Below are 23081 nucleotides of genomic sequence, written 5' to 3'. Positions count from 1 at the left end.
GTGCTTAGATCTCTAATTAAAATTCCAAATAACTAATAATCTTATATTTATTTTCATATATTTTAAAAAAGAAGCAGTATATATAGTCTTTCATCCGTACTCAACCCTCGTGTGACGTTGCATGTTGAGCTTCACTATTACATGCTGCCACCTAACCATGCACGTGGAATTTACAGTCAAACCCCGCTGCTACACCGCCATTTGTAGTATCCTACCGCACCTCTCGAAGGCTAGAATGGTCATTACAATCGTAACATACAAGAAAACGCCATTAAAAGCGAGGAAGAAGAAGAAGAAGAGTGAAAGCAGTAGCAGAAAGAGGTAGCTAGCAAGCACAGAAATGGAGGCAAAGCGAGACCATTCCATCACGTGCTTAGCACGTGTTTCACTCTTCCTCTTCGCTCTAACCCTATCCTCTGCTCACGAGAGCACCACGGTTCACGACATAGCGAGAAAGTTAAAAGTCGGGGACAACGAGCTTCTGCGCACGGAGAAGAAGTTCAAGGTTTTCATGGAGAATTACGGGAGGAGCTACTCCACAAGAGAGGAGTACTTGCGCCGTTTGGGGATTTTCTCCCAGAACATGCTCAGAGCGGCGGAGCACCAGGCGCTGGACCCCACCGCCGTCCACGGTGTCACGCAGTTCTCCGATCTCACCGAGGTCGAGTTTGAGAAGCTCTACACCGGCGTAAATGGCGGGTTTCCGTCGACTAATACCGCCGGCGGTGTGGCGCCGCCTTTGGAGGTTGAGGGACTGCCGGAGAATTTTGATTGGAGAGAGAAAGGAGCTGTCACCGAAGTTAAGATACAGGTGCATGCATATCAGCATGAGTTATGTTAAGAGCTTAACTTCGTTCAATGGTTGCTGTGATTTTTATTTTTTAATCGCACTTTTAAGTTTTAACAAATTTAAAATTGATCTTGTTATGATTTTTATGGTATTCTGGCTGGTACAAGACTAAGGCAGTCCAAGTTCATGAATTAGGCTCCAAAAAGTCATTCAATTTTAATATTTATATATAGTTTTTTTAATTATTTATTCATTTAATGCGTGCGGTGATTATTAAGGTGTATTTTTTCGTTGGTGAATGGAGTTGGAATTCTCTCAGAAAAAACACTTTTATTTTTCTGAGGTTCCTAATTATTTTGTAAGATCCCACCTTAAATTAAGTTACCAAAAATATGTTGAGTCGGCCTTGAACTTACTTATGGTAAAAGATCATGAACTTATTATCCATAGGTAGTTATCTTTAAGGATCCTTAAATTATCGTACACGTCGTGATAAGAGTTGCATGCACTATTTTCTGTATTATGTTAAAGTCGTTTTTAAGTTTTAATCCCAGTTCATAAAAATAAACTAAAAGCTCTTAAAAGAATGAGAAAAAAGGTTATGCAATAGTATAAATTTTTTACAAGTCATCTAATCATAATATAAGCATTAAACTCTAAAAGAATTGCAGCTTAAATTTTGTCCTTTCATCACCGGTCTTTTAAAACATTTATATTTATTGACGTGATGGCGTCAGCTAGGTAATAACAATTTTTCTTTTTCTAAATGAAAATATTGTTCTCGGTAATGTTTGTCATGCTCTTGCACCTAATTAATAATAAGAGTGTAACCTAGATATATAGGTAGAAGGAAGAGAGATGTAAGAGGAAAAGGTATAGAAAAAAAAATTAAAATTCAATTATTTCCCTAGCTAATTAATTATGAGAAGAATGTAATTCGACTGCCTTATGAATTTTTCATACTATTTTAAAAAAATGGTTGGGATGTTTAGTTTTGTGCATAATAATTTGGATACAGGGTAGATGTGGGTCATGCTGGGCTTTCAGCACCACAGGATCTATAGAAGGAGCCAATTTTCTTGCCACCGGAAAGCTCGTCAGTCTCAGTGAACAACAGCTCCTTGACTGTGACAATAAGGTATGTTGCTGTTAAATTCATAGAAAAAAAATATAAATAAATTTCCCAAACTCTATGCATCCTGATTCATTTCGATTTTTCTTTACATAGATCAATTTTGCATTTTCTATTCTTGTTAATACTTTTTCCCGATTTCTTCCTGTTCTGTTTATTTTTCAAAGTGTGAAATAACAGAAAAGACTTCATGTGATGACAATGGCTGTAATGGAGGTCTTATGACAAATGCCTACAATTATTTGCTCGAGTCTGGTGGGTTGGAGGAGGAGTCTTCATATCCCTACACTGGGGAGAGAGGTGAATGCAAGTTTGATCCTGAGAAAATAACAGTTAGGATCACAAATTTTACCAATATCCCTGTAGATGAGAACCAAATTGCCGCATATTTAGTCAAAAATGGTCCACTTGCTAGTAAGTCCCCTTTCCCTAATTAATAATGAATGTCCCAATGTTTTTGTTTTTGTTTTTTGTATAAATTAACATTATTCATGAACTTTAATGTGCAGTGGGCGTGAATGCAATTTTCATGCAAACATACATTGGTGGTGTCTCATGCCCTCTCATATGCAGCAAGAAAAGGCTGAACCATGGTGTGTTACTTGTGGGATACGGTGCAAAAGGCTTCTCAATTCTCAGGCTTGGCAACAAACCATACTGGATCATCAAGAATTCATGGGGGAAGAAATGGGGAGAAGATGGCTATTACAAGCTCTGCAGAGGGCATGGCATGTGTGGAATAAACACTATGGTTTCTGCTGCCATGGTGGCTCAACCACAAACACCTACAAAGAATTATGCTTCCTATTAGCTAGCTACTAGCTACTTCTGTTATGCACTTTAGCAAATCTAAATATATAATTTTTCATTCTAGGTGATGTATATCATGTATGTACCAAAAGATCTTACCGAATTAACATGAACCAACACAAGGTGATATAGCTATTTCGCTTATGTCACGGTTGTTGTTAATTTAATTAATTCGGGATAATATTTTGGTACAATAAGTCTTGTGTGAGTTTTTATAAGTTTGCATCTCCTCTTTGACTTGCACATGTTCTGTAGCGTGAAGATATAGTATTTTATGTTGCAGAAATGATGTATAAGGTGCACTAGCTATACATAATAAGATCTTTCCAGGATGAAAATAGAGCAAATCGTGTTAAAGAGCTATGACATTTTCTGCAGGTTACAAATTTTGGAATATTGGTAACTGATGGAAAGGTGTAATTTTAAGATGGTGTGCAAAATGTTACGGTGGATAAACAACGATGGTAAAAGATCGACCTCCAATCCATACCAATGATGTCGATAGGGGTGTTTAAATTCAGATATAAAATAAAAATAAAAATCGAATTAAGTTGATTTTTTTTATTTATTTAGATGATTTTTTTTTCAAAACTGATTGATTTAGTTTGATTTACAATTTGTCTACAAAAGAAAAAAAGAGGCTTTGTGTTTTTGAATACAAATCAAACCACTACAAGAAAAAAAAAAAGGCTATTTGGAGCAGCATTTATTGTTGAGATATCTAAAATGTCGTTGTGACAAAATTTAAAAAATTTTCATTGCAAGTCGGCTGTGAAAAGGTTTCTTGCTAAAAGTTTTATGCAGCGACATTATATATCGTTTATAGTACTTATGCCTATCATTTTATCCCATTGTTGTTCAATTGTTGTTGCCATAAGTAATTTGTAACTACCATTGAAGTTATTGTTGTATTTTACATGTCTTAATGACTATTGTCGTTACCAAAAAAATTATTTGTCATCAATTATAGTTCTTAACAATCTATGGTATGGTATCTAGCTTTTCGCGACAACTAAAGTTATTAAAATAAAATCTTTTGTTATCGAAATTAATTACTGTTATATTTTTTCTTAACAAAAGTTGCTGCCATATATAAATAGTCATTTATTAACCTTCTATATCGTTGCAAAATTTAATATAAATATTAAATTTTATTTGAATGATAATTATATATTATTTAAACACAAATGACAATATTGTTGTTAAAAAAATATCATAAATTATTATAATGAGTAAAATTTTAAGTTGTAGTTTTCACGAATAAAAACTAACATGTATATAATTGATAAATTGAGACCAAAATAGAAAATGTGTCTTTAAATAGTAAAATGTATGAAGATTCAAAATAAAAACCATAAATACACTAAAAGAAACTAAGTTGTTTCCTATTTTTAATACAATAAAGAAATAACTCTATACAAGAAAATACTATTGTACTCTAAGCTTTTCCATTTTCAGGATCAAGTTGAACATAAGAAAACATCCAGAGCCTTCTTTATGTCCCTTGCCTATTAAAAAAATGTCAGTTAGTTTGATTTTTTTATTAGCAAAGTAAAGTTGTATTTTAGTAGTACAAGTACCTTGTTTTAAAAACATTTACTGATAATTAAAAGAACACAAAATATTTCAATACAGTCAATGTCCCTTGCCTAACCAACACTAAGAACATAAAGCTCAACTACCCATTATTACCTATTCTCCCATGAATATACCAAGAACTTTAAGATATGATACTATTTAAAATAAAATAAAAAATACAAGCGTCAAAGAACTAAAGCTTTGCCCCTTTAACCATCCAGACTTATTAATATATAGCCTAATCCCAAACAATACAACACACAAGGAGATAATGCCTATCAACCTCCCAAACAGATTTTGGTACCCAAGTCTGAAACCAAATATATGTAGACATTTTTTTAATTGACAAAAATACAAAAAGCACAAGGTATGCATGTAACTATACAAGTATGGGAAAGTCCAAAAAATTCCCAACATAGAACCAAAATCCAATCCAGTTTTTCCACTAATACTAATAAGTTTCACCCAACAACAGCACATGTATTGTCATAGAAAAATAACTTTTTTAGTGACTCTGAATGTTGTTAGCATTAAATTGTACTTTTTTCAACGACAATAAACACATTGGCATAGAAAAACATTTTTCGCAACAATATTGATGGCAACAAGTTTTGTTATTGGGATAAGTATAGTTTTACTCAAGATACTTATGTTGTCAAAAGGTAAATTTTATCCTAACGACAATGAAATGTGTTACTAAATATCTATCTTTGTCAACAACTTAATTGTTGATACAAAAAATTGTTGCAAATTCGATTATTTCTTGTAACAATATGCATGAGTATAATACTTGAATTTCATGTTTATGTATACAAAACTTATACAATATTTTTTTTCAGATTAATTTTTAAAATATGTTTGATTTAAAATAGATAAAATTTTGACAAATTTTTTAATGTAATTTAATATAAATGATGGAAAAATATATAAATTTTATTAAAATAATATTTTAGTAAAAATCTAACTGAACCATAATAATAGTTATAATACGACGAGAACAACTAATTTTCACCACGCTCTATGTCAGTGGTCTTCAATAGTTGCTCCGGTGGAGAATGCAACCGATATCCACGTTCTTGAATTAGATATTGTACTTGTACATATCATCAGTAATTAGGAATTTTAAATAATGCAAAAATATTTTCTTAAAAATTAAAAAAAAAGAAGAAAATAAATTTATGCCTTAAATATTTTTTTTAATATTTGTAATTTAATATTTTTTTTCTTTTAGTTCATGTAATTTCTTTTAAATTTTTATAAATTATGTTTATTTTATTTTTCATTCTTATAATATTTTTTTTACTGTTAAAAATATTATCTAAAGTACTTTAAAGATTAAAAATAAAACAAAAATAATTTAGAAGAACTAAAAAAATAATTTAAGGACAAAAAGCGAAAAAACATTCCATTACAAGGAATAAAATGCATTTAAACCTAAATTTATTAACGAAGGAACCTTATGGTGAGTAAGAGTACCCAAGCAAGGCCTAGACACATACAAGAGTTGGACTGTCAGACATGTATCTAATGACACAAGCCCCAATGTGTATGTTAATTTGTCAATCTGTGAATGGGAACACTCTTTAATTTACTGAGAAAGCTATATCATCTTTCTTGACTCCTTTATGATTTGTTGGTTTCTCATATTGTTAGTAACTACTAGATGCAGCTTTTCTCATAATCACTTGTACGATAAACAAAACACTCTTGGTTGCATTTTCTTCTGTGGTCACTTGAACATATCTGGCTCCTTAAGGCTTAATTGTATCAATATATTAATATTAATTTGATTCTTTTCCTATTAACCCTCTCACTTGAACATCAAGATTTTGAATATTTTAAATTCTTAAAATCTTTTTAAGATTTTTTTTTTTGAAAAATCAATAAGGATTTTTGCTAACTTTTCTGATGCAATAATTTTAGTAATTGATAAGTTGAGGGTCACATAAAATAATGTATGTTGATTTTTCTTCTTCAAAATTTTACCTTATATAATATAATTTCTAAATTTATTAATTCCCAAATAAAATATGTTTTGTTATATAAATTTAAAAACTAGTTTTGTGAAGATATTATTAAATTTAGTGACTAAATTATAGATAAATTAATAAATTTAAAGAATAAATTAAAATTATTTTTTTATAAAACTGATAAACTCAAATTATATTAAATACACACAAATTCAGAAATATTAAAGTAATATAAATTGTCATTTTCAATATATTTGTTTTTACTTCTAAAAATGTAAAGACATGAAACGTGTGTGGCTCTTACAAGCTGTGAAATAGTTGCCTCATTATGACCTCAAATGACTAAAAGCCCCTCAAATATCGTTTTTATTCTTGTCCACATTGCTGTTGTGACTGGTTTGGTGGTGGGTATTGTAGTCATATTGGTATTACACGTACAAGGGTTGTACAACAGCAACGTTTATCCATACTCTAGCAAATGAAAACAAAAGCAAATCAAAAGGGATAGTTCTAATTATTTATAATAAATTTTGTAATTTAAGAGAGAAATAAAACAGGAGATAAAAGCATGCAAGAAAATGAGTAATGCAAAGAAAAAAAAGTAGGCTTAATTTCACTTTTTTCCTTATGTTATTGTAATTTTGCGAATTTTTCTTTTTTTAGTTTATTTATTAATTTAATACTCTGTGTTTCTGCTTAATGGTAAATATCAAGTTAATAAATATATCAAAATTATATAATTTAAATAATAAGAAATTAAATTAAAAAAAAAATAAGAATCAAATTTACAAAATAATGATAATGTGAAACTAAAAGAACAACTATGTCAAAAATTTAGAAAACATGGTGAGAATTTATCATGAATCTCTCATATTCATTTTTTTTTCCTAGATACCTGAAAAAAATTTACGTTTCATTTTAGCACCTATTATTAAGCGGCATCCGTTAAGTGACAACATGGCTCGCGGAATTTCACGTCATCACGTGTATTCACTTATCACATTAGCGCTTTTTTTCCGCATCATTTTTTAATTAATTGTACCACGTGGCTTTAATTAAGTTTTTAAAATATTTTAAAAAGAAAATTTAAAGGAAACTGAGTTTTCTATCATTTTGGAAATCGTTCATATCTCGCAAAACGACACTTCATCTTCTCAGCAATGGTATTCGCTTAGTTTAATGGGTGATTGCGAGTGTTATCAAGGGAGTGAGTTCATGTATTTTGTGAGTTCATCATAATGCTCCATTTGTTAGTGGTTTTCTTTCAGAAACGTGAGTTGATTTTTCATCTTCATTGACGTACGTTCACGTGTACGTGTTGTGGCATTGGTGTTGTTTAGTGGTCCCTGTTGTCTTCAAAAACGAAAGAGGAGTCGTCTTCAAACTATACCAGATAATGTTGTTTTATGGTATTGTTTATTTGCTTTTTATTTGTTAGTGGTCCCCTTGTCTCCCATGACCTTCTACTTTTTGTGGTCCTCCCAAAATTTTAAAATTGCATTTTTGTTTTTTTCGATTTTTGGAAGTTTCTCACACCAAATGATTTTGGGTTTTGTGTAAGGTTAGTTTATGGTTTAATCGGGTTTGATTAGGTTTTAATGGAGTTAAACATTGTTTTTATATGTGTTGTAGGCATCAATTTCAAATTGAAAATGCATCATGGTGGTTTCTTTGAAAGACACCCTATGATGCAATATGTTGGGACTAGTAATTTCGTAAGTGTCATTGATATAGATGCTAACAAGTGGTCATTCTTTGAAGCAATTGGAATTTTAAAAGAAGAATTTGGATACGGTGATCAACTAATGAGGCTATGGTGGAAAGGTGGTGATGGTTATTACAATGAGATAACCATGGACAGTTATGCATTGGAGCTGTCTAATTATGCGATTACTAACAGTTGTGAAATGGAGTTGTTTGTGGAATGTGCTGGTGGTAATAAGGGGGTTGTGGATGACAATTTTTCTGAAGACAGTAGTTCAGAATCACTGAAGAATGTAAAGTTAGATGAGTCTGAGGAGGAAAGGGCAATTGGTATAGATGATGATTTTCATCTACCTGTTCCAAAAATTGGTGGAATGAAAAATAAATGAATAAAGAGGAAGACTTTTAAAAGAGGTGGGTAATGTGAAGGAGGATGGTGATTAAAGTGATGATACTTGTGTTAGTGTTTTTGTTGATAAAAATGATGATATACCTAGCAGGCAACATGTACATGTTGAAGTAATTGAAGTATATGATGATTACTTCAACATAGATGAAAACTTAAACCTACCAAGTGAAGTGCAGAGTGATGCACATTTTAGGCAGGTCAACAAAGATGTTGATGGCAAGATGGTTGATGGTGGAGGTAAAAAAGCCTAGTGGTAGGGGTAAGCAGGATGCTGGTAGGGGTAAAAAGCCTACAGATAGGGGTAGCAAGGGTGATGGTGTAGGAAACAAGCCTGTTGGTAGGAGTAAGAAGGCTGAACATAATTTATTGAATGTAAGTGGAAGTTTTTTGGTGCCACCCAATTTGCCTGAAGAAGATATTGAAGATGGTTATGTTAATGAACAATTATGCAGTGATGATTTAGGTGAAGATGTTTTGAAGAAAAAGTATGAAAGCTTCAACCTCGAGTTGCTTTGTAAGGAATTTAAATGGAGGTTGGGATTGGAGTTTGCTTTTTTGAAGGAGTTCAAAGAAGCTATACTGGAATACAATGTTTTAATTTAATTGGGAGAGAAATCAAGTTTGATTTGAATGATAAGAGACGAGCAAGAGCAAGGTGTAAGCGTTGCACTGACTATTTGGTATATATGAGTAAGGTAGGTCAGACTGACACATATAGGCTTAATACCTTACAACCTAAACACACTTGTGCTAGGGTATTTAGCAATAAAAGTGCTAAGTCTACCTGGAACATATGTTGACATGTCTATAAAGGACATTATTGATGACATAAGGACTAACTACTCAATTGGAATAGCATGCTCCAGGGCATGGAGGGCCAAACAACTAGCGAAATAGGTTGTTGATGGTGATTTTGTTCAACAGTATTCCCAACTCTAGTCATACGTTGCTGAACTAAAGGATAAATGCCCAAATAATTCATGTTTGATTTGAGTGGAGAGACCATCCATTGAAATGCTACCAAGATTTGGTAGTTTTTATATGTGCTTAGAAGGCCCAAAATTTGCATTCAAAAAGGCCTGCAGACCCTTGATTGGTGTTGATGGATGCCATCTGAAGTCAAAGTTTGGAGGACAACTGCTGATTGTTGTTGGTAGAGATCCCAATGACCAGTACATGCCAATTTCCTTTGTTGTTGTAGAAACAGAGACTAAGGAAACATGAAGATGGTTTCTAAATTTGCTATTTGAGGATATTGGTAGTGTTGAAACCAACAAATGGGTGTTTATTAGTGATCAACGGAAGGTAAAAAAATTATACTCTTGGATTGTTGTATATGTTGTAAAAATTATTAAGATTTTTTTGTTGGTTGGAATGCCTTGCAAACATGCAGTGGCTGCTATACAATTCAAAAATTTTAAGGTAGTGGATTATGTGAATAAATATTACTCAAGGGAAACATATGGTGTTTGTTATGGCCATAAGGTGGTATCAATCAATGGTATGGATATATGGCCAGATGACATTCAACCACTAAAATACAAAAAGGGTCTTGGTAGACCAAAGAAATTGAGAAGGAGAGAGCCTGATGAGGACCCTAACAGGACTAGACTAACAAGGGATCCAGTTGCATATAAAGGCACTAGATGTCGGGCAATAGGTCATAATTCGAGGAGGTGTCCATTGCCACCTCCAACAGTACTTGAAGAAGAAAATGTGGAACTTAATGGAGCTCAGGATGCAAATCAAGGTGCAGGTGAAGGTGCAACTCAAGATGCAAATCAAGGTGCAGGTGAGGATGCAAATCAAGCTGCAGGTGAGGACCTACCTACAAATAGGCACACAACGATAATGAATGTGTTAATTTTAAACTACATGCATTATTTATTTATAGACCACAATTATCATTATATTGGTATTTGTTCTCTTATATTTACTGCCACATTAAGTCCATGAATGAAATCTTCATTTTATTGCAAGTAAACAATTTAATAATTATTAACTTTACTACCCCAAATTAATTTTTTAAATATCTAAGTACTTGTAAAATGAAACATTTTCATTTTAATACCTATAATTATTTATCTATTCCAAAAAAGGTACCTGCAAAACAAACCATTTTTGTATAATTGCCTCGACTACCTCAATTTCTTTTTGCTTCAAAGACCTGACTTTGTTTACCTTATTAAGCCAGTACAAAAGATCACATTAACAGATCATAAATTAATTTCATTAGAAACATCCAACTACATGAAATAACATAATTACTTACCAAGTTTTACATCCTACCAACCTATGAAATTTTAAAACACAACTACCCAAAGAAATGAACAACTTTAGCTCCAACTCATTTTATTTTATAATTACCAACATTCATTGTAATTACAATGCTTAGTAAAAAAATGAAAACTCATAGAACTACAACTACAAAACCTAACACCTTGACCATGTTCCTTTCAACAACAACAATTTTCTTTTTCCTTCCAATTTTATTCTTCAAGTGCACAACTTTAGTTGCGGATGCACAACATTCTTCTTCTTGTGCAACAATTTTTTTCTTGAATTCTGTTATTTCTTTTGCATTTGCTTTAGCTTACTCCATTAATGAACCAAGTTTCAGCTTCAGCTCTTCATTTTCATGAACATAGTAGATCAACTCACTCCTCTCTATGGAAACATTATTGCCACCAGCCTCAGTATCATCAACCCATTGAAAAAATCTATAAGAATTGGATTTCTACAATACAATACCAATTAAATAGAGTAAAATCCAAAACAAAAGACAAAGTTGACATTTTCTTACATTCCAGTGCGGAAATCTCTAAGGCCTTCTCCCTAAATGGTTCATACTACACAACGTGAATATAATAGCGAGTACCTCACATTTGCACTTAACCATCATAAGACATGATGAAGACGAAGATAATGCCCCACCCTTTGCGTTCATTCTTTCATCCATCAACAAATGCCTACCTTACACGGAGAGGATGGAGAAGACATTGGAGGGGTCACCCACGATGTAGAAAATGATGTCAGAGCTGCTGACGATGATGTCGGGGTTGAAAACAAGCCTGTAAGGTAGAGGACTGGTTTCGCCTTAGAAAAAGTGAAGATGAGGGAGTGCACTTCATTTAAATTTCATTTATTAAATATTTAAAAAAATGAAAAATATGATAAAAAGAAGCACTGACGTGATAAGTGAATACACGTGACGACGTGAAACTGTGAGTCATGTCATCATTTAATGGATGTCATGACTCTGAAGTAATTTTTTCAGGTATATGAGGGGAAAAAATGAATGTGAAGTAATTTTTAAAAAAATGACATATATTCTAAGTAGAAAAAAGTTAATTAAGCCAAAAATAAAATAGATCAGCAAACCGGTATAAAAAATATAACTGGTGGCAAGTCGCCACAGACATACACGTCCACAAGCAGAAATTGAAAACGTAGAAAGCTGAGAAAATGACAATTTTAGTTATTGTTTCAACTGAATGCTTGTAATGACTCAGACCCACGTTTCAAAATCGTACCTTGAAATCCTTTGTTTCTATTTCAGTTGCAATTAATCTCTTTGCTCAGCCACCACCCACCACCTACCGTGACTCAAAGCACCATAAGGGTATGGCCCAGTTCCTTCTTTTATCAAGACATTACAGAGAAATTTAGAGTTTTTTTATGTTTTGTCTCAAGTTTCATTTGCCGGTTCTCTGATTCAGATCTCGGTTTTGTATTTGCTTTTGCTGAATGCATTGTTCATTGATGATGGTCTGATGGCCAATGTTGATGGGTTTTGTCTCTTACTTGGAATTATTATGAATCTCTTAATCTATTTGTTGTTTGCTTTGGGTTTTTTTATGTTCTTTGCATGCATGCTTGCTTGCTACTTTTTATTGCTTTCTGAATGAAACTGTGTTATATTAATTATACATTTGAAACTGACAGAGGTCTTGAGCTGTATACTGTGATGATGTGAAAAATGATTTGCAGAGAGGGAATTAGACAAAATCTAAGGTTCTTGATTGGTCTTAAATTCTTTTTCCTTTTTGTTGATATAAAAAGCAATGTTGGGTGTTTTAAGTGAGGAAGATTTGAGATCTAGAAGTAGCATATCTGTGTTCTTCACCTGCTGTATTTTTTTTATAAGCCTTCACCTGCTGTATTTATCTCAGATCTGGAAGGGGAGTGGACTGGATTAATGTTTAAAATTTTCATTTGATGATATTATATTGGAGGAATGCATGGTAGGGTTTTAGATAATTAGGGTCTCTCCATTTAATAGATCTAGGTGAAATTATATGCTTTGACAATGAGGATTTCTCTATATCCAGACTCATTAGCACGTGTCAAGTTTTTATACGGTATCAGGAAGTGGGGTAATAGCTACGTTCACTATAATTCAGATTTCAGGTTGCTCTTACTGTAGGAGTTAGTATTCCTGTACCTAAAATAACCAAAAATGAATGTCAGCATGCATTTGTTATAGCCTGGAGTTTGAACTTGTGAGACCCCACATTCTGCCATCTGGTCATTTATGAATGTTGTTGTGATTTGTGAATAATTCATGAAATTTACTTTTCATCCTTTTTTTAATTTCCAATTGTACAAACCTTGTTGAATTTTTTCCTTTTGGCAGTTTTATTAATTAGTGTTGCACAACAAACACAAATTACACTGTGCCAATATTTTTCCTTTTGAAGCTGTTTCCTCATCATGCAGCAACAATGATAGATGAGCGTCAGTTCTTTTCGAATCCTGTGACATTCAAGTAGCAATAATTGTAAGGAAGCTTGGAGATACTTCTAGTCTTTAGAAGGAAACAAGCATTAATATTTATTGTATAATTATTGTGGGGAATGGTCATTTAATTTGGATATGATGGAGTTCTGTGCTGAAAGTTCCCATTCAAATCAGAAACAAACTTTGAAGCATTCTAAACCTGCAGATGAAGTGAAGAGATCCAGAGAAAAGGCCCACAGAAGTTCTCATTCCAATGGAAAGCAAAATCTGAAGCAAACTTCTACTTTTGTTAATCATGGTGAGCTTGTCACTGTAAGCTCTAATAATCAATAAAAGCTTTGGAATATACCTAATTGTGTTAACTGATAATGAAGTAGCTCAAGAAAATGCTCTTTGGGACACTAACAGTGTGTTTGCCAGTTTGGTTAAGCAACTTAGTTAGGCATTTATTCAATAAGAGCTGAGTCATTAGCTTGATTTTAAAACTTAATAAGATCAAAAGAGATTATTTTGATAAGTTTCACAAACTTGTTGAAATAAGCTAAAACAATCTCATGAAAAGATCACCAGTCACTTTTGTAGACTCAAATGAGCTCTGTATAAGCTTTTCCAAACGCTTCCTAGATCAATTCAAGAAAAATGTACTGTGGGTACTTTTGACATGTAATGATATCCTATTTAAACTTTCAGCAAATGTAAATAACTTTTGGATCTATATATTTGAGGAGTCCAATTATGTAGTCAGAGAGAATATGCTTCAAATATCTAACTTGCTGACAGAATTAGAGAAACAAAGAATGAAATCATACTAGCTTTATCATAATTTTTCTGTTCATTATTTAATTTTTCTTCTGTTATTTAAAACCTTATACGAATTAATATATTTGCAGCTGCAATTGCTTGGCATGAGGATAGAAAAAAATGGGTTGGTGATAAGTCTCAACATCCACCAAGAACAGCTAAGGATCCAATTATTAGGTATAACTAAAACCAACACCCTTTTTGTCATTCACAGTAGGATCAATCATTGTTATTATAGTCTTGATGAAAGGTTTAGAAAGTGTTTTATCTTAGATTTTTATGAGAAAAAAAACAAGAAATGAGATAAGATAATGGTTTAGAAGGGTTCTTTTCATACATTTTTTCTAGTTTCTTATAGATAGTTACAGTCTTATGGGCAGAACTGAAGTTTCTCCATTCTTCAAGACATGTGAAATCATTGTTCTCTTGCCTGTTATCTTTTATATCAGTTTTATGCTGAATCCTATTCCTCACCTGATAAGCAATCCTGTCCAATGAATTAAAATCGCCTGTGCTGTTTCTGGCATCAAAAGAACTCATTTAATCATGATCCCTTTTTCTGGTCTATAAGCATGATCCTTTTAATAAGTCACACACATGTTTATTCATTTTTATTTACTTTAACTCATGAGTTGACGGTAACTATGACTTGTACATAAATTTTAAATATCTATTCCACATATGTAATAATTATTAAATTACTAAAGTGGTTGTAAGCTTCAAAATCAATTGAATTTGACTGATATCAGTATCACCCATTGTTAGAATGCAATAACTAGTAATACTAATTCTAGAAGAAACAATTTCCATGACTCGTGAAGTTTCTAAGAATAAGAAAATCTATAACAAGTATTGAAGAGAAATTATATATATATATATATATATATTTGTAAACAAACAAAAAAAAAAGAAATGAAAGTTTCCAAGGTAAAACAAATAAAAAAAGTGTCGGCTTTAAATTCTAAGTTTGGATTTCATGTGAATTCTCATGTTACAATTTTAATGTTTTATTGGTCCATTTTAAGCAATCTGACTTGATCCACTGGTATCATTAAGTCTGATGCAACTTGGCAAAAAGAGCCAAATTCTTGGTACAACCAAGGTGAAAACTGAGTATTAATTTATGCATGCATGTTTTCAGTTGCCACATTAGTTGTAGATTACTTAATTAGGAGCATAAATGAAATGATGGCTTATCTTTGTTAGTATTTTTGTTTGATTATCTTTCAGGAGAGATTGTAGTTTAGGGATATTTTTCACGGCTAAATCTGTGATTTATTACCAATTGGTTCATAAATTCCTGTCATATATGCTTTCAACAGTTATGTGCATTCGTTTGGCATAGTTTCTTATGGAAACTAACAATTTTGAACATTTTTATTTCAGCTGGTCAACATCATATGAAGAGCTGCTGTCAACTAACGAACCTTTTGCAGAGCCAATACCCTTACCTGTAAGATTCTGAAATGCTTACCTTAAAGAATCTATCTAATGCATGAAAATGTATGTTTTCATATGGATCTCATAATGTAAAAATCTACTTATAAAATATAAATCTTGAAGCACGAACTAGTGTTAACAGTTGAGTTAACCCTTTTCTTGCCACATCAGTGTTTTGATTGTTCTGGAGTGATTCAATACTTCAATTTCTCAGTTTCTGTTAACCAATTTACACCTGCATCAACAATTATACTTGTGCACTTGTATTGTAGCTTTACCTAATACTACATTCTGAGGGAATTTTTAATGTTGTTGTCTTTCAAAGAACTCCAACATAACAGCATTTTATAATTATTCATTAGAAGCCAAAAAACTTCCACCATGTACTGAAACAAATTTGATGGGTTGGTGACTCATGCAGGAGATGGTAGATTTCTTAGTCGATATTTGGCTTGAAGATGAAGGCTTCTTTGACTAAATTGTTGAAAGTTTTAGTTAAATGGCAACAGAAACAAGAACTGTGTAAAGCCTTTAATCTGCAACGCATTCCATTGCTCTTGTAGGTGTCCACTCACTGATCATGATTGTAGAGGGAGACATTAGCTTGAAATCCTTTTATATGTAGAAACAATCTTCAGGGTTAATGGTTATATTTTCCACCATTTATCTAATAGCAAATTTCATTGTTTTATATTCATATATCTAGTCTATTTGTATCTGCTTCCATCAGCAAACGTACAAGTTCATATCCATGTCCTAAATAGATGTTTTGATCAGTGCTACTTATACATTCATAAATGGAAAACTTCATAATTAATTTTGGCTTGAGATGTGTCATGTAGAAGCTTAGATTCTTGGTTGCGTGAGAGACCCTTACGTGGAGTATAACAACTCTTTTGTTGAGTTCTCTTAAGTCTCAAATCACTGCTCAGTTCTCTTTAAGTCTTCAGTCACAGATTTTTATTTTTTTTCTTTCTTTGGCATAGTCATCACACGAGAGTACTAATAGTTTATTTGTATCCGAATTGGTTCTTTCTATAATCGTTTAGACTTAGAGCCTCTCACCGTCACCGGGGTTTTGCAATTTTTACACGTTTAGATAAACGTTGGATCACTTTTGACTTTAGGAAAAGTAACTCTCATGGATAAAATTGAAAAGTTTATATTAAGCTTTATTATTTGTCGCAAAAGTTTTTAAACACAAGTTAATTCACTTTTTTTTTTTTACAGAACAAGTAAATTCACTTTAAATTTAATTTAATATTTTTTTTTTCTCAAATCGGAATCAAACCGACACATAACCATCCTAGTCAAGAGTCAAGACAGCTTGTTAAAGAACGAAAAAGAAATCTAAGATGAAGTGTCCCATCCTACTAAAATACTATTTATGCCGATAAAAAAAACTAAATGCTATTCTATCAAATATTTTATACAGAATAGCATATTAATTTTAATATACTATGTATACTAATCTAAATTCAATATACAAAATAAATTTATATTAGTTTAAATTATTTAAAATTTAAAAATTGTACAGTGGTTTGGAAGTGTTAATATTTTATGTCCAAAAATATATGTATAGTAAATGGCAAACTATTTAAGAATTTTGTAATTAAAATTAAATAACGAAAATGTTAACATAATTAATTTTGCATGATATGAGCGATTACTATATCTAATTCAAATAAATAATATTTTTTAATTGAAATATATATTTTTAATTTGTTTAAATAATATTAAGTGCAATGATTTTAATGATATGATAAAAAGTAAAAAATAAAGGGTTTTCATAAACGTTTAATAATAAGATAATAGATCAAAAAATATTTTTAACCTGTTATTAATATAGAATATAGATTATTATTATTATTATTATTATTATTATTATTATTATTATTAGATTTTAATTTATATGTAGGTTAAGATGATTTTAAGTAAAACCCTTTTACACGTTATAACCTTTTACACGTACATCAATCATTTTATGACGTGATTTTCATATCACTATATAACAATACAAACGTATCATTATCTGCATAGTAGAAGAAAAACAGAGAATTGGTGCAGCAAAATCATGTCATCTGCTACTGCCATTGGATTCTCAGCAAATTGGTGGTTGCGCTGTCACGGGCGAATGACTCCTCCTTCATGTTTTCCGGTTTCAGTGTCTTATTCTTCCTCTTTCAACTCCAACTCTTCTTCTTCTAAGTTCAACTACATTCATGGAGCATCCTCTGAAGGTGAATTTTTCAATCTTATCATCATCTTCATACCCATTTTTCCAAATCAACTTCAGTATGTCAACACCACCTATTCATAAGTGATGCTAAATTTGGATTTGGAGTTGCTGGGCTTACTAGTGAAATTTCTATAAATAAAAATGAAATAAAAAAAAAATTATTCATGGGTGTTACTTGCTTTTATTTAAATAATTTTTTTCCATGGTGCAGGACTTCCTAATGAGTTGGTTGAAGACTCAAAATTTGTTCCTTTGAATGAGGAGGATCCTATATATGGTCCACCTGTAAGTCATGGTTAGTTTTGATGATTGAATAACATGTTTTCTATCACTTGTTGTAATTTGACACATCACTTCCATAGATGGCTGATATTAGTCTTCACTTCATAGTTATTAGCTTTGAAAATTTAATTTGGGTGAGTTTTTGTGGATGTTCATTTCATTCTATCTTGACTAGGGTCAGAAACATGGTAATTTTGCTCTGAGTTCATATGTAGTCAAACACAAAAGTTTCTTTCATTTTGCAGGCCTTATTGTTGTTGGGCTTTGAAGCAGATGAAGCTCTGAAGGTGATCTTACCTTGATCCGTTAAATAGGATATAATAGTCCTTGTAAAGAAATAATGTGGTAGCTTCATATGCCTTAAAAGATTTTACCTTAAAACAAAGCATTTACAATGTCTTGTGCTGTTTCCTGTGCTTGATCTCTCCTCTGTCCCTCCTCCTATTAGTAGTGGTCATTCGGTGTACTCGAATTTCTAACCAACCTTTGGTCTGATTATTGTTTGTGCTTTCAATTTGATGACCCAAACCCAGATTATCGACGGTAGCTTTTCTTGCCATTTTTACTACTACTGAAAATCCTGTGAATGTTACAATTAGAGCATGAAGGTTACCCTGTAATGTTAATTAATGTTACAGTAAATTACTATACTAATATAGCCAAGCAGCTTATGATGATTATCCAGTGATATTGTGCTTTAAATTTCTTTTTGCTGAAATATTGTAGTTTAGATGTATTAGCATTCAACTGTCTAGGCCTTATATTTTTTTAATAATCTTTCCAAATATGCCTTTAATAGTATAATGTGCATCCTGATCTTGAGCAGATTCAACAGCTTTTGAAAGAGTTGGATGGTGAATTCCTGAAGGTAACGTCTCATTTCTTGTCTGGAGTAAATATCCTCTAATAAAGAGGGGGGGGTGTATTTTATTATTGTTTCCACCAGACATATCTTGCTTTTAGACTAAGATATCACTCCTTATAGGAGTAATACTGTTGTCCACAAGAAATCTACAAAATTATGAATAATAGCCAGTTGCTCTTGTAACTTTGCTTACACAGTATATTTATAAAAAAAAAAAAAACAATTTTTAGCCTGTATTTTTGTTGGACAGTATTATGGATCAATAACTAGTAAAAGACAACTTTTTCTTACATATGCTGCATAACAGGATGGCTTTTGCATGTGTTCAGCTTCGGCCTGATACCTATTAGTTTTATTAGATCTGAGTAAACAACATAGAGAATGCGTCATTTGAGAATGAAAGTAAAGTATATTTTGAGGGCTTCATCATCAAATCAGAATGAGGACGAATATTGTTTCCAAGTCATAACTAATTGATAGAATCCATGCCGGCCTTCTTTGACATAGATGACCCAATCTCTTAGTTCTCAACAGACCATTGCTTCAAGATTATGTTTCCTAGAAAACACCACCATCAAAAAAATTACTAGGAATTTGAGTAAATCACATAGCACAACCAATTAAGGAAGCGACATTGCAAAAACAGTGAAAATGAATGTTTTGTGTTTCAGGTCATCTATTGTACTGAAGACATGATTACACGTTCGCTTTGGGAGGCAATGCATACAACCCAACCCAGTTTAGAAGAGGTTAAGGTAGAATGTTTTGAGCGGCTATTGATATTACTTTCATCTAACATCTGTTCTCTTAATCCACTCATTTGTACTAATAGTGATAATAAATAGCTGAAAAGAATGCGTTAACAATAAGATTAACCATTGTAGTTGCAGCCTGGCGTTTCATACATACATACATATATATATATATATATATATATATATCATTTCTTTGTATGAATTGTTATGTAGACAATATTGTAGGATTTTATAATATAAAAGATGTGTAGAATTCACACCTTTCACCTCTAATTTTGTGAGCACAAGAATCTTGAACCTTACAGCAATATATGTTTTAATAAAGATGCTTCTAATGCACCTGGGCACTTTCAGCATTTCACAAACAATACTTATCTTTGCTGAAGGAGTAAGGTGATATACAAATATTGATATTTCATTCAGTCATATGACAACCATTTTCCTTAACTTCTGAATTATATTCAAATCTCTGCATGTTCAGTATTTTGTGCCTTGCAGATAGCCAAGTCACTTCCTCGGATATGTTTCTTATCTGGTTTAAGTGGAGAGGAGATGATGATGTTCATAGATTCTTTCCCTGAAACTGGTAGCAAACATATGACCACATCCTGAATTATGCCCTTAGAATCTGTTGAAGATGATGAAATCTTTCTTTCTTGATCTTTCTGAGTCTTGGCAGATTTCACATGTTCACTACAGTTTGGAGTTTATGTTATGCAGAACTAAAACCAGCTGCATTTGCGGCGCTTGTTCCCAACAGTGCTAATAAACCACTGGAGGAGTTGATAGAAGAAATAATGGGAGACCATGAGATGTTGGTATGTATTTGTTTCCTGAACCAATCCTTATATCATTTTCAATGAGCTTATGATTATAGGAAATAACATCTTTTATGGCTGCAGACTGGGGAGCAGTTGTGAAGATTTAAATTCCCACTGAATCCAGGTGGAGCGATTGGAAAAGAGATCTGATCTGATTGAAACCAACAATTTTTCACAGTATCCGGGCATCAAACTGCATTATAAAATATAAATTCCAATCTACTTAGGATTTTAAGTATATGAAATGCTGTCATTTGTAACACAAGTTAGCAACTGATTGTTCCTAACTGTTTGCTTAGGTACTTAACTGGATTATTCTTTTGTTACTGCCTACTTGAAAACATGGAAGCAATCTTATTCTTTCGTTAATTGCATATTTTAAATTCTAAAACTCGTAAAGAGGCGATGAAAGTTGAGACTCAAAGGTAAAATCATTTTAGGCAATTTTTGGTTGATTTTCCAAACTACATGAATGAGTTGAGTCAAATAGAAAAAGTTGGTTCCCTGCCATGTGGTAAATCAAAATTCAAATCCCTTTTTTTATATTGTATGTTCTACGTACTCAACTAATTAAATTTAATCCTTATTCCTTTATCATATAGTTTATTCATCAGAGATCTACCTTTTCATTTATTCAACAATACATGGGTTATTTTTACTATTATTTATGATATATTTTCATATCTTTCAAATCTTAAATATAGAATAGAACAAATATTATATAACTACTTTTAGGGTCCAAATTGCACAATAAGTTTTCCAATCAAAATCATTACGAATCATTCTATTATAGTCTTTTAAGGATCCTTACCTATAAGTGTTCGTCAAGCAATACTTTTTATTTTCATCTTATTTCTCACCTTTTACTTTCACCTTTTTATTTCAATCCATCGTAATTCTTTCCTTTCTATCAAACGGATCCTTAGAAAAGAAATTTAAATTATTACCATATTGCCTAGCGTGAGAAGGATAGGAAGCTTGAATACTTTTTTCTACAGAGGGTTTATTATCTTGGACACAAACCCCATCTTGAACAAAGCCATCATATAACACAAATTTCTCTTCTATAGCAGGTTCATTTTACTTCTTACTAACAGGATCGAAACCAAGAGTTCATATCTTTAACTGTGAATATAGATTTAGTTATTTTAGATTTTGTCTTAATGTTAATCCTACTGTCCCCTAACCAATCTGATCTCTAGACATTCTTAAATCTCACTCCTTGCACACTTTCATCAACAAACATTCGCATTATACAACCAAAAACATTTCTATTAAAAATTGGACAAGGATGAAACGGTTTAAAGAAAGTGCTAAAAAAAGCATTAAAACAACATACCAGCATACCGGGAAAGTAGACTTCAACATCACGACAGCTCAATTCTAGTTAAAACCCGAAGATGAAACAAATATCAAACAACTGAAAGTAGGGAAAACAAAGAACAAACATAACAGCGCTAAGATAACAAAATTAATTTTTAATTTAATTTGTTTAAGGAATTGAAGCGTCGTAACAGAACGGCACCAAGATAACAATAGTAAAAGAATGTCACCTAGTAAGATAGTGCCAGTGGCCTTCCTTAATTCATGAATCATATCCAGAATGAATTCTAACTAAAAACATATTGTTAGGATAATTTAATTACGTAAACGTGATATTTACTTTGATAATAATGATTAGCGGACAAAAAAATGACAAAATTGAATTTCTTTCTTGATTAAAAGTTTGAAAATTCTAAAGAAGTTTGATTAAAAATGTAAAAAAAAAAGTTGAAAACTATTTTTAATATTCATACTTTTGACTCTATTATACGTCATGTTAAAATTGTCAAAAATAATATTTAATTGATTTTTTTATCTAAATATTAGCATATCATTTTGTAAAATAATTAAATTTATTTGACAGTATATCTTGCTATATATATATATAATATGGTTGTCATAATGTAATAAAAAAATTATAATATATATACAAGCAAAATTTATAATTTAAACTCTAACGCTAGCTTGTAAATGGAAAAGTCTTTCCCATTTATACTTTTTTTACACTAAAATACTAATATAGCAATTCGAAGATTTAACTGACATTTAGTTTTGTAAATATTTATATTGAAAGACATAAAATAATTATTTTTATGTCTGTATACAGTGAATTGATACAATAATAATTTTCATAAATTTTAAAGAACGTGTTTTATTTGACTTAAAAATGTATTTTATAAGGTAAATATTTAAAGAAACAAATTAACGTAAAGAAAATTTCAAGACTCTAAATAATTTTATCATTTAAATCAAATATTGATTTAAGTATCTCATAATTGATTTTAGTACTATTTTTTGTGCATCAAAATTAAGAAATTATCTGAATATATTTGATGAAAATATTAGCAATGGGTTGATGTATACCACACAAAAAAAGCTACAACAAATCCCTCGTTTCTCAACATAACTCAATTGTCTATCTTTATTTGATTAAAATATGAAAAAAAACTACTTATTCATCAACTTTCTATTCCATCCCACTTCCACCTCAGTTCATTACATTTTCTCTCTTATCTTTTCCCTTTTCCTCATATTTTTATTTCCACACCAATCCACCCCATTTTAAGGTGCACGAATACAATAACTCCTAGAATATAAGCGGTACGGTTGCGAAGTTAACATATCAAATGAAATCTCATTAACACTTGTACACCATCACAATAAGCGGTACCTTTAGTAACAAGTGTGTTTGAGATGTATAAC

General features: G+C 31.6%; 3 protein-coding genes across 7 annotated transcripts; all 3 read left to right on the top strand.

Annotated features, from left to right (window-relative positions):
• Positions 1 to 317: 317 nt before the first annotated feature.
• On the top strand, positions 318 to 2846 carry LOC114401242 (probable cysteine protease RD19D). Its single transcript, XM_028363706.1, has 4 exons — positions 318 to 811; positions 1809 to 1928; positions 2090 to 2336; positions 2432 to 2846. Exons 1-4 carry the CDS (start codon positions 341 to 343, stop codon positions 2731 to 2733), a joined length of 1140 nt encoding a protein of 379 aa, XP_028219507.1. The 5' UTR covers positions 318 to 340; the 3' UTR covers positions 2734 to 2846.
• An 8954-nt stretch (positions 2847 to 11800) lies between these two features.
• Positions 11801 to 16202, top strand: LOC114401773. Of its 4 annotated transcripts, none has more exons than XM_028364357.1 (5): positions 11801 to 12015; positions 13113 to 13431; positions 14024 to 14111; positions 15321 to 15387; positions 15796 to 16202. In XM_028364357.1, exons 2-5 carry the CDS (start codon positions 13269 to 13271, stop codon positions 15850 to 15852), a joined length of 375 nt encoding a protein of 124 aa, XP_028220158.1. In that variant the 5' UTR covers positions 11801 to 12015; positions 13113 to 13268; the 3' UTR covers positions 15853 to 16202. The 4 variants fall into 4 exon arrangements, 3 of the variants coding, with proteins under 3 accessions (XP_028220158.1, XP_028220157.1, XP_028220156.1); XR_003664370.1 differs by having other exon boundaries at positions 11802 to 12015; positions 13339 to 13431; XM_028364356.1 differs by having other exon boundaries at positions 11802 to 12015; positions 13094 to 13431.
• A 1196-nt stretch (positions 16203 to 17398) lies between these two features.
• On the top strand, positions 17399 to 20710 carry LOC114402253. 2 transcript variants are annotated; one of them, XR_003664401.1, is made up of 8 exons: positions 17399 to 17614; positions 17825 to 17898; positions 18141 to 18182; positions 18722 to 18763; positions 19432 to 19515; positions 20014 to 20101; positions 20195 to 20333; positions 20418 to 20710. XR_003664401.1 is itself a non-coding variant. In XM_028364754.1 (8 exons), the coding sequence occupies exons 1-8, from the start codon at positions 17449 to 17451 to the stop codon at positions 20433 to 20435; spliced, it is 612 nt and encodes a 203-aa protein (XP_028220555.1). In that variant the 5' UTR covers positions 17400 to 17448; the 3' UTR covers positions 20436 to 20710. The 2 variants fall into 2 exon arrangements, 1 of the variants encoding a protein (XP_028220555.1); XM_028364754.1 differs by having other exon boundaries at positions 17400 to 17614; positions 20236 to 20333.
• Positions 20711 to 23081: the final 2371 nt, after the last annotated feature.

Source organism: Glycine soja, chromosome 20 (assembly GCF_004193775.1).
Source record: "Glycine soja cultivar W05 chromosome 20, ASM419377v2, whole genome shotgun sequence".
NCBI lineage: Eukaryota > Viridiplantae > Streptophyta > Magnoliopsida > Fabales > Fabaceae > Glycine > Glycine soja.
The sequence above is the reverse complement of the archived record's forward strand: the minus strand, read 5'-3'. Positions and strand labels throughout refer to the sequence as shown.

What these genes read in the sequence shown, in the direction of transcription:
- LOC114401773 (XM_028364357.1), top strand. Translation starts at nt 13,269, where the DNA reads ATGATGGAGTTCTGTGCTGAAAGTTCCCATTCAAATCAGAAACAAACT. An exon ending in GCTAAGGATCCAATTATTAG is followed by an intron (nt 14,112 to 15,320) that starts GTATAACTAAAA and finishes TTTTTATTTCAG; the next exon opens with CTGGTCAACATCATATGAAG. An exon ending in CAGAGCCAATACCCTTACCT is followed by an intron (nt 15,388 to 15,795) that starts GTAAGATTCTGA and finishes TGACTCATGCAG; the next exon opens with GAGATGGTAGATTTCTTAGT.
- LOC114402253 (XM_028364754.1), top strand. Translation starts at nt 17,449, where the DNA reads ATGTCATCTGCTACTGCCATTGGATTCTCAGCAAATTGGTGGTTGCGC. An exon ending in CCAGTTTAGAAGAGGTTAAG is followed by an intron (nt 19,516 to 20,013) that starts GTAGAATGTTTT and finishes TGTGCCTTGCAG; the next exon opens with ATAGCCAAGTCACTTCCTCG. An exon ending in AGATTCTTTCCCTGAAACTG is followed by an intron (nt 20,102 to 20,235) that starts GTAGCAAACATA and finishes TATGTTATGCAG; the next exon opens with AACTAAAACCAGCTGCATTT.
- LOC114401242 (XM_028363706.1), top strand. Translation starts at nt 341, where the DNA reads ATGGAGGCAAAGCGAGACCATTCCATCACGTGCTTAGCACGTGTTTCA. An exon ending in TCACCGAAGTTAAGATACAG is followed by an intron (nt 812 to 1,808) that starts GTGCATGCATAT and finishes ATTTGGATACAG; the next exon opens with GGTAGATGTGGGTCATGCTG. An exon ending in CAAAAATGGTCCACTTGCTA is followed by an intron (nt 2,337 to 2,431) that starts GTAAGTCCCCTT and finishes TTTAATGTGCAG; the next exon opens with TGGGCGTGAATGCAATTTTC.